The following is an 11,123-nucleotide window of genomic DNA, read 5'->3' as shown; positions in this document are numbered from 1 at the left end:
TCTCCCTTTTTCATGTCAGGTCCATCTGAACCAATGAACTGCGCCAAGTTTCATATAAAAGTTATTTCTCTTATCCCTGTCAATCCCTTCTTACAATTCACAATTCATACATCAAGCTACAGGCAGAGATTCAGATGTGTCACCCATCCCGTGAACCCTAGTAGTAGGCAGATCCAAATCATAGTACTTTTATGCAAAACTCCAAGAAGCAAAAGAAAATAATAATAAAAAAAAAGGAGAGAATGTTTGTTTATTACCTACATGCCCCAAACACGTCCAAATTCCAGACACACATCCCGTTAACGCGCAGTTTCAAACATTCCTCACGCCAACCCTGTTGATACACCAATGAAACCTCCGTCAACCCCATCAACAACTAAACTCTCGTCCATTCCCTCCCCATCCAAGGTCAATCTAGCAAGGTTCCCCTTGCATATCACCAGAAAAGGGACATGCGTGCTTCTTTAAAAGCATGCATCGCGCTTACCTGTCAGTAGTTAAAGAATCCTCCACATCCTCACGCATATACAATACCTTCTCTGTATATCTATAGCGTCCTTCTTAACATCCCGAATTCCCAATTGAACACCCACAATCTCATCCACATCACCACCAAAGGAAACAAGAAGAAGGCGTGAATGCCCAAAAAAACAAGCAAAGAAGGAAGGAGAAGATACCTACCGAAATCAATCAACCTAAACCTCAATATGAAGCTCAGCGGCCGCCTCTCTGCACGTTACATCTCCACCCTCTGCCTCTTCGTCACAGGTATCTACGGCCAATTTGTCGAAAGACCCAATGCAATCGATACAGGGAATACCGTCTGTATAGGAGCTTGCGTGACGAGCTTGCATGAATTGAGATGCGAGACTCCTACCGTGCCTTTGGTATGTGGTCGCCCCCTTTTGCTTTTTTTCTCTTTCCTTTTCTGTCTTTTTCCTCCTGTATATGTTTCCGCTATTTGTGATGGTAGATAGTAAACGTGAATACTAATTGGTTTCATTGTATATAGTTCCGACCAGCAAAGGAGTGCTTCGCTTGCTGTATCTCAGACGACCATGCGGATGACTGGGCGGATCATATCAAGTGGGGAGATGAGGAGGAACATCCAGAGGAGGAGGAGTCGTGATCGGGTAATTGTTTTAGTTAGCTTTGGAAGAGGCTACATGAGCTTGTGTGATTGATTGGGCTTCAAAGTTGTTACCCCTTTTTGATTGTCTTGGTTATTGGAAAATTGATGATATCAGAGTCGGGATTCGAGGAATTGTCATTCAGAGAATGATCACTACGAATATCGTTGCATATTAAACTTTGCATATTAGTGATATTAAAGGTTGAATGGAAGATCTTTAATCTTTCTTTCTTTGTTGAGAGGGTACTTGATGTTAATCTACACTAACCGTCGTCATCCTGCATATAGCCTATGCGATACAAACTTCCTATGTACAGCTTGATCAAGAGGAAACATGTCAGTTTAGAAGTACAATCCTTTCAATTCATGTAGTGTGTAGTACAGTGCATCTACTGCAATGTATGTACTACTTATCAGGGCTTGGTAGCCCTAACATAACCCTATCTGTTTAGCGCTCTGGTAGAGCGGAATACTTCTAATATTTTGATCCAGAGAAAGTATAGCCAATACAATGAGTTGATAAATACAAAAATAGGTACTAGAGAACCCATTGCTAACAATACATATGAAAGCCCTCTTTACTGGTTCCAGCCACTCCTTGTTCAGTTCTGCAGCCGATACTAGAGGGCATTGATAGGGTATTTATAGTAGATGGATCTTGAATGGAACGAGGCTTGGCCTTTATTTTTAGTACCCAAAATTGAGCGCATGATTTGCGAAGAATCGCCCTAGCGGGTCTAATTATAGTCTATTTGCCTCTCTTCTCTCTTCTTTTGTTGGTTTCTATTTACTGCTTAGAGACGTATGTAATGATGTCAAACAAAAAGCGGAAATTTTAGTACATGCATCTCAGCCCTGGAACTACGATCGGCACATTGTCACATGAACACCGCATGAAAGCCCATTTTAGCTATACCCTATCTATCTATATTGCCTATTCGCCAAACGCTTGTCTGAGCCTGCGCCAATTAACATCTATTCGGTGTGATTCGCTGAATTCTGAATGCAAAGATAGAACTACCATGTCCATTGTCCCGTAACGTCATGTTCCTCGCTTCTTTGGAGATCCGTTGACTCCTTGAAAACCATACGCAACTTTCAAACCCAAAAGAAAGATAACTATCATCCAACTTCGTCCCGTAACACCAGATCCACGCGCGCTTACAATGACAATCACGTCACTTAAGCCCCATTAAAGACAGCAGCAATCCAGCAACCCACAGGGATTCTTACTGCGGGCGTACAGGCGTATGGAGGGGTACAGTGCCCGAGATCCTGATGGCGGGGCACTTGTCATTGTGGTCCCCCCAAAGCCCACTGCTTGCTGGAAAAATGGATCCCCCATTCATGTCAACAGTAGAGTCCCCAACACGAACCTCCATGTGAGGGACAACTAGCTCAACACCCTTCGCACCATTAGCACTACCCGAGAAATAGGATTTGCGGCGTGGAGGCAATGGACGATGGGCCGGCTCGCTCAGGTAGCTCTCAGAAGCATTGCTGCTGAAAGAAGATGCCGCAGTAGATGAGGTATGCGTCAGCGACGGAGGAGCACCCGTACTACCCAACAGCGTGAACAAACTGGCTGAGCTGCGGTGTTCGACCCTGGGACGGCGCATTGGAACGGGAGCAGAACCGCTATGGAATTGAGACAGATATTGCCAGGCGTCTGATGAAGCCCGCGAGGCTGAACTACCGGTATCCATGGGTATTACCGGCTTCCATTCGGACGGGTCCTGATCCGTCTTGGAGTCATGGAACTCACCCAGTATCCGGATGGCCTGAGTCGATGTGATAGGAGCTTTGGTGGGAGTCATAGGTGGTACAATGGTTCGGGGAGACATAGGAGGAGAAGATGGGGGAGTGGTGGAAGATGGCATGGTGTGATTCGATGAGAAGGAAGCTGAGAGTGGTTTGTGGGAGTCCTTGCGACGGCAACTAAAAAAGAAGTATGAGTAGAAGTTCATGTAAGTAAATCGGTGTGAAATAGTTAGGGTGGGCACTACGGGATATAAACAGAAAACAAGGGGGCTGTGCCAGGGCAAAAGAAGATAATGACAAGATAAGGCGAGCAACATACCTTTCACTGCAATAAAGGCGAGAATTGTCCGGTATGGTAATCTGTCTCTCGCACATGGCACTGCGAAAATGGGTTAGCTTCGATTTCAGATAAGCCAAAGCTTCCAGAATGCAAGGGGAGAGCTGGTGGTAGGGCCAAGGAATAAGGAATCATGAGCTCATCGACCGATCAGAGATCAAGGAGACATACCAAAAATTGAGAAAACTGGCCGCCATCTCGGATTGACAATCGTTATCTGATTCACTGTGCCTGGTGTGTCCTGCACCCAGCTTCGAGATGGAGTGATTCACAAAGGATGTGCCCTTCCGATGTAGTGCCGGCCGGGCTGTTCTCAGCTTCGGGGCATACGAACCGGAATGAGAGCGTCGATGGTTAAAAGAAAAGTTGCCTTGAGTCATGGGTGGCGGTGAGAAATTTACGTATAAATATAATATGGACCACAGATATATCTGGAATAGTTCGACGATGGGTACCTTGCGCCAAAGGACGCCGGGTCCAGCGGTGGAGCACTAAGTCTCCCCTGAGGGCAACAAGGTATGAGGGATTTGCGGCTAGCAGGGGCGATTGAGTAACTCGTTGGAACAATTGTCTCAGACCGCCGTTGTATTGCCAAAGTAATATTTCCTAGTTGTTCTTGTTTTTTTTTTCCCTTCTGGAAAATGATGTGCGATGGCGAGTCAATCAATCAGGAGGAATGCTGAGGGAGTACAAGATCTGAGCGATTAATATTGCAACCAGCCCAGTCAGCAATGAGACAAATATTCTCCAAAATTCTTCGGTCCGTATAATCAGCGATAAGCTTTCCTGGGACTTTTATCTGCAGTGGCGCATTAAATAGTCAGATAGGTCAAGAACCGAATCAACGGTAATACACGGGGGTTGATGATTGTTATCATGGGTCTCTGAGTGGGGAGAGATAAGGAAAAGAATGAACGCGAATAGATAGATAAGTAGTAACAGTGATAAGTAACATACCTCGGAATCTCTTTTCTTAGGAATTTTTATGTTTCTTTTTTTTTTGGTTTCCAGTATCTTTGCAAGGTTTTTTATTCTTTCTTTGGATCGAGTGTTTTGTCGGAAAGCACGTGCAAATGAACAATTTTGGGAGTACTAATGACCTGTAGTACCACTATGCGGCATTAAATGATATATGTCAAGCTGCAGCCGAGGAGGAAAATCACTCGGGGGATTAGCACCAACAGGGCTGGTATGAGAAAGGGATGCCAAAGGAAGAAGTCGTCGACCGCGGGTATAAGTATAGAATGAGGCGGAAGTGTGTATATGGATCAAAGATAAAAATAAACCCAAATATCCGGCGATAGCGGTTATGTACTCCGTTCAAATAGCCAGAGCACGAGAAGAGAACAGAGAAAGAGAGACATGGATATAATATAATTGGAAAAGGAAATAGGCGGAATTCTAGAACTTGGGGTTTCCACCTGTGAAGAAAAGCCGGAATTAGCGCTGAATCATTGGATCCATTGGAATGATCTGCTTTTTCATTGAAACAGTGGAGTTTAGGCTCAGTACAAAATGGACGAGGACCCCAGAGGAGGAGCTGACGTGACCCGAGCACGTCACGGCGGAAAGGAAAGAGTCACGCCATTTGGGGAAAGGTCTAGACTGCCTGGCGTGCCTGAGGCACGGCATCCAAACGCGCAATCATTCCATGAAAACGACATAGATGTAACGACAACCACTGCTTACCTCACCACCGATGTTCCACTTTAACTCATCGGTTCAAAATTGTAACAGTACTATGGATAGTAGGGAGGAGGAAGGGGAGCGCCCATTGCCTCTGGTCTCCTATAAATAGGTGGAGTGTCTCTGAATCGGGTGGAGAAGAAGCTTGAGAAGTTGAAGTTTGAACCGAAAAGGAAAGTGACACTCTACTATTTACAGAATGCCCATACAATTCCGTGGTCCTTTCTGCCTAGATTTATATGACCCAGGGGAGGGGTTCGATTAGAATGCAATCAGGAAAAGATTTTTTTGATGATCTGTCTATAGCCCCGATAACAAAGTCCATCGGCTACCTAGTGATAATTCCCTTCCCCTCCCATTCTTGCTACATCACAACTAAACCGTCACCGTCATTTTGTCCACGGGTTCCAATAGGGATGTGATGATATTTTTCTTTTTCCCTTAACCGACCGAAGCACGCTTATCGGATTAAGGAGGACATCAAGGTCCAATCATGTTGTTCACGTTCGGATGGCCTGTTGCTTGGCCTTGATGCGTATTTGACGCGGGGCCACCACTATTGTACTTCGGGCATCCATGAATGTTTCCATAACGATAAAGGTCTGTCTCTTGACCCTCAGCTATGAACAACGCTCAGCCGGGCCCACTCCACCTGTTCTAGCCAAGTCAGACAGGCTGAGGCAAAAAAGGCATTGGCTTTACGTACATGCATTCCATGTGGACTGCATCCAGAACACTACAGTAAGCGGTGTCTGCAGTATCTGAGAACCCGTGCGCTAGGATCAACAGCCTTTCAGATCCAATGATTGCACCATATGGCACATGGTTTCGCTCAGGTACTCGCATGTCGAACTATCCATCCCTGTTCAAACAAGGAAGTGTGGACTATGACGATTTTTACCTCTTGTCCTCGTACCTTTTCTTCCTTTCTTCTTTCTTTTCCTAATTTTCATATGACGCTATGAACATCTTTTGTAGGGAAAAGAGAGGGATTGAAAAAGAGAAAAGATTATTATGTCTCCTGACCGTTTGAGGCAATTTGTCCGTTTCGCACACGGATCTTCGTCCCATTGGACATTTCAAACAATAGGCAACGCTTTATTGGATTTTTCCAATATCCAACCGGAATAGAAAGGACTAGTAGTATCTTCCCACATGTACCCACCATGCTAGTTTTCTCAACGGTCATCAACAATGGTAACGAATGTCGTAGCGATTGAGAAGTAACACAATAAAAGGCGGGGCAGCAATGGCGGGGAATAAACGAGGTCGATGATGAACAAGAAACGTATACGAACACCTCATAGTACTCAAATGGGAAACCCATTCGGTGCTAGACTCTGCATAATAATATGACATGTCCTGGATCCAGCTGTGGACCGCCTCATCGACGAATAAACATAGTTCCACTGTTGCGGACGATCCAACTTCGACATTCAATCACATCAATTTCGATCAACAGCGGAGACGAATTCCCACTCCCCGTCCCAGGGATCGTCTTCATTCCTGCCTTACGAAAATGTTTCCCAAAACAAGTCGACTTCTAGACTCTATTCTAGACCAGCTTTTTCAAAACAGCCCACTGTGGGCCCGCCATTATTTATCAACCAGGTCCGTTTTTGCCCGCACTCTAGATTCTATCTTCTTGTTGTCTGGAGAGTAGACTGAGTAGTATGATCTTGTTCTTTGACTATTCAGCTTGGTCTCCGGCAGCCTCACTTTGCGCGACTTATTCATTCCAACCCGAATTAGTTCATACTGTAGGTAGCCGCATGGGGCAGGAGACCACTACAATGAAATAAAAAACGCCGATGCGGTGTTCCATGCAGCTGAGGGGGGTGGTTGCAGAAATGTCGCAGGTACCTGATTTGGCCGTGCGCACATTGAGTCATTCAACAAAAGCAAATACTCGCTAAGAAAGATATGTGGGAGGGAGAAAAGGAAGGAGAGGTAAGAAAAAGACACAAAAAGCAAATAGCATACCCTCTAGTATTGTTGGTCCCCTGATGCAGAATAGAGGCGGGGAGCATCACGAGTGAGGGTTCACATGCCGTATTACTCGATTGGGACAATCATGGGATTCTCAACCGAAGCTCATTCGTACGAACATCGGAGACTTACACTGAACTACTTGTCAATCCTTCTCGAACCCGTAAGTAGGCTGAATAACACTATACGTGTTCCCCAGTGTTCATTCTGCATCTGCATGCCGCCATTTTGGCACTGTCATCATACCGCAGTTTAATATCGCAATAGCACGGAATTTATCCTGTTGGCCACATTATCTTCAAATAACCTTACACGAACGAAGCATAGCCGTAACCCTACTGGAACATATGAGGGAATCACAAAGGAAAAATCCCTCCTCTTGTTTTGTTCATTTTCCTTCTTTTCCTGGAAGAGTAAGGATCCTATATATAAACGGCCCTCATTTCTGTCTGGATATGTCCCTCGTAGGGGCACTTCCATATGACAGGAATTGCCAGATCAATAGTAAAAAATCAATAAAGGAAACAATGATTGATACAAACCGATACTGTACTTTGGCTGTATGACAAGTTTCAGGGTTTGTATCGCTTTTTCAGGGAAAAAACCCAAAGCCCTTAGACTGGGACACACCCAATAGGCCACGATTGATCTCTTAGTTGGTTTGAACATCTCGTCATCAACGAACGTGCATTAGTTGATTTGACACAATCTCAGAACTAGGCTGCGAGGTTTCGCCGAGACTAGGTGATTGTCATTATTGACCGCAAGGACAAGCACTTCCTTTACGTTTTCTTACTTCATCTCAACTTCATCTTTTAATACTAGTCACTGCCATCTCTTGACGAATGAGCGAAGATCAATATCAAGGTAATTCTCAAGTAGAAAGGCAGTATGTGGTGGCCGGAAACCACAAGGTGAAAATGACTTAGATACTACCCCAGCGATATCTAAGGAAAGGACACTAACTGTAGGGGCTAAAAGACCATATTAGTAGCAAGGACTATGACTGGAGAGCACATAGTATTAGAAGTTAAGCCTTGGATTTGGGAGTCTTTTGTTTATTGACAGTATGTTGACGTTCAAAATATAAGTAGACGGCACAATAGACAAGTAAGTGGAAAATGAAGGAGAAGCAGGTGCAAGAAGCTTAGTTTTGCCAAAATAGTGGAGAGTAAAACGAGCAGAGGCAAAGGATGAGGGTATAAGATAGAGCGGATTGATCTTTCAATATCTCCTTTTTATCAACTTTTTTAAGCATAGAGTTTGTTATAACCTCCGGCAAGATGGCGGAAGGGTTAACGTTGCACTGCTAGCCCCTCACAGAAAAGTCATACAATCCCTTCAGGGGCTTGAGCAAATCTCGATCTTGTCGTTATCTGTTGCTTGGATCACTTCTTTTTATGCATGTAGACCGGACAGACTTGTTGAACAACAGTATAGGCAACTGGCGAGGGCGAGCAAACTATAACTTACTGAATGATGTATGTACTTAGACAAAGGTACTGTAGTAGAAATTCGTTATTTTATTCTGGGTATCATAATATAGTACAAGTATCCACGCAACACAGCCTCCTGGGTTCCTGTTGCTTATTTATGTTTTATCAACTTCCATAGGATCGCCCGCTCCAGTTTCTGTTGCTTTAGTAGGTGCAGGTGCAGGTGCAGGCGTAGGTGTAGGTGTAGTAGCAGCTGCTGGAGTAGACGCGTTGGGAGGACCTTCAGAAGCTTTCGTTGTCTCCCCCGCTTTATCCTTGTTTCCATCGGTAGGCTCCCCATCACCATTGCTGTCTTTCTTCTCACTCACTTTTTCTGGCGGCGGAGCCTTCGGATCTAGAAATCGCTCGGGGACTCCCCGTGCAGCAACACCGGCTGGGCCCACGTAACATCCGAGCATAGTGCTCCAAGCGTACTTCTGAGCGACGGTGTTCCGGATTTCATTGTACGCGTATGCATTCGCAAAAGGAAGGGCCGTTTCGGGGTCCCGATAGCGCGACGGAAGGGATGTAATGACGCAGAGTGACGAAGAGATCTCTATTCAGGATGTTAGCAAACTTTGGAAAGGGGATTATAGAAACGGGCCCGCTACATACTCGCCAGCCTTGGCGGCTTCTTTGCATTGAAATAAATGCTAAACTCGCGACTCTGGGCAGTCTTATCATCGAAGTTCTCCAGCACTGTGAGGGTTCTCCCAGCGTGTTCAATGACTGGCGGACGCTGTGGAATTTGGGGCTGTGGCGCCTCCTCGTCTGTAATAGCTGGCTGAACCAGCTGTACCTCCGGAGCCACCTGTTCCTGTTGAATCGCCGCAGGTATCTCTCCTTCTTGATTGGGCGGCACAAGCGCAGTAGGTGCATCTGGGGCAGCAGCAGCAGTAGCAGCAGTAGCAGGAAGGGAAGGGGGTGAAACAACCTGAGGGTCTGTAACTGTGGCAGGGGCTGGTTGAGTCGTAGATTCTACAGCTGGATCCTTCGATACAGCAATATCATTCCCTTCAAGGGGCGTCGGATCCTGATTCATCTGCTCCTGTCCCTGCTGCCCCTGCTCCTGTGACTCAAGTTTCGGGGTCGAGACATCATCCGACATCTGTATATCTTCTTTACCTGGAACTTGATCTTTTGCAGTCTCTTCGGGCTTCGACTCGGCGCGGCTTTCTGACGTTTGTACGCTTTCTGGGGCATTTTCTATAGCTTCGCTCTCAAGTGTCTTCTTTGGCAGACTCGCTTCCTCAATTTGTGACCCTGCATCTGCAACTGGTTCGGTGGCCTGTGTGTCACCGGGTCCAGGTTTAGGAGATCGAGCATGGGAAGGCGTCGAGACTGTAGAGTCACCCGTGGCAGTAACAGTTGTGCCTTCGGGTTTCGCGTCACTCTCCTTCATAGGAAGAGGGTCCGTTTTCTCGGTTGGTGTAGGATCTTGTGTTTCTTTCGACGTATTTTCCCCACCAGATGTGACTGGTCCTGCAGCACTTTCAGAAATGGTTGGGGGTACGGGTTGTGTCGTGGCAGAACTGGTAGTAGAGACATCTGCAGGCTTTTGTTCTGTCGCAGCCTTCCCCTCCTTGTCCGACTTCTTACTTTTCTTACGCGTATTATCCTCCTTTTCAAGCTTGGGTGTAATGTCGACCTTGCCGAGGCGCGTCAAGCGACCATCAACCCAGGTAGCTACGCCACTCCAGTAAGACGTAACAGGGCCTTCGAGACGACGGTTTTGAAGGGCCTCGATTTTGGCTTTTCTTTCTTCCGCTTTTCTCCTTTCCATCTCCTCCCATCGGTTGAGGCTCTTGCTATTCTGTCTTTCAACCCTTTCAGCTTCGGCAAGGCGCTCGGCCTGTGTCATTTCTTTGGGCTTCAAGTGCGCCTTTCTTTTCGCCGCTTCCTCCATAGTCGCTATGAGTCGAATGCGCTTCTCCTCACTATCCTTAAGTCGTGCGTGAGTAAGCTCCTTGTTCTGCATCGTTTGGCGACGTGAGGATGATCGCGTGGGCCCCTCCTCGGGCGTAGGAATCCATGAAATACGCTCCGACTTCTTCTTTGGTCGAGGGGGGGCAGGTACTGCGGACACGGCGGTGGGATCTATCTTAACCTTTTTGCTTGTTATTTTGAATCGAAGATCTTGCTGGGCCCTTCGCTTCTTCTTTTCTGCCTTCTCTTCCTTTTGTATTTGCGTTTCCCCTTCGTAGTCATCAGACCGAGCATTGGGCCCTTGGTCCTCCTCGTCCGAAGATGAGTCTAGGCCCATATCATCTTCCTCGCCCCCTTCCTCCTCTGCATTGACAGAGAACTCGTTATCATCGTCGACTTCCTCAAATAGAAGAGCAAGGTCATCATCGGCTTCGGCATTGAGAAGGGCAGACATGTGGCGCCCCGCTGTGCTTCGTTTTGACCGTCCCTCAATGAGGGACACCACTGGCATCTCCTCTTCTGCGAAAGATTGGCCGACATTATCATCCGCCATTTTCTGTGTAACTTGGAAATCAAGCGTGGGAAGCGACAATGGCCTGTTTCAGAAGCTAGTCACGGAAATACGTCCGAAGAAAACGGATGTGAGAGGATCCGGCGTGGCGTTTAGTTCCGCTCGATTCAGGAAATTCGCAGAGCTTGTTATCATAAAGGTCAGAGGCTTGTAGGGTTTTCAGAGTTATGAAGGGCGGGCGCTGCAAACGCCAGAAAGGAAAACGGAAAAAGGCGCGTGAAGTAGCTAAAGGGTAAACTCAGTGGG

General features: G+C 46.5%; 2 protein-coding genes across 2 annotated transcripts; both read right to left on the bottom strand.

The window, feature by feature from the left end:
* Nucleotides 1-2,361: 2,361 nt before the first annotated feature.
* AO090001000675 (uncharacterized protein) lies at nucleotides 2,362-3,610 on the bottom strand (the record flags this gene model as incomplete). The annotated part of the gene is made up of 3 exons (XM_023234655.1): nucleotides 2,362-3,070; nucleotides 3,150-3,272; nucleotides 3,402-3,610. 3 exons carry the CDS (start codon nucleotides 3,608-3,610, stop codon nucleotides 2,362-2,364), a joined length of 1,041 nt encoding a protein of 346 aa, XP_023089759.1.
* Nucleotides 3,611-7,621: 4,011 nt separating this feature from the next.
* Nucleotides 7,622-10,859, bottom strand: AO090001000673 (putative signal transducer; the record flags this gene model as incomplete). Its single annotated transcript, XM_023234654.1, has 3 exons — nucleotides 7,622-7,645; nucleotides 8,785-8,936; nucleotides 9,980-10,859. 3 exons carry the CDS (start codon nucleotides 10,857-10,859, stop codon nucleotides 7,622-7,624), a joined length of 1,056 nt encoding a protein of 351 aa, XP_023089758.1.
* Nucleotides 10,860-11,123: the final 264 nt, after the last annotated feature.

Source organism: Aspergillus oryzae, chromosome 2 (assembly GCF_000184455.2).
Source record: "Aspergillus oryzae RIB40 DNA, chromosome 2".
Taxonomy (NCBI): Eukaryota; Fungi; Ascomycota; class Eurotiomycetes; order Eurotiales; family Aspergillaceae; genus Aspergillus; species Aspergillus oryzae.
The sequence above is the reverse complement of the archived record's forward strand: the minus strand, read 5'-3'. Positions and strand labels throughout refer to the sequence as shown.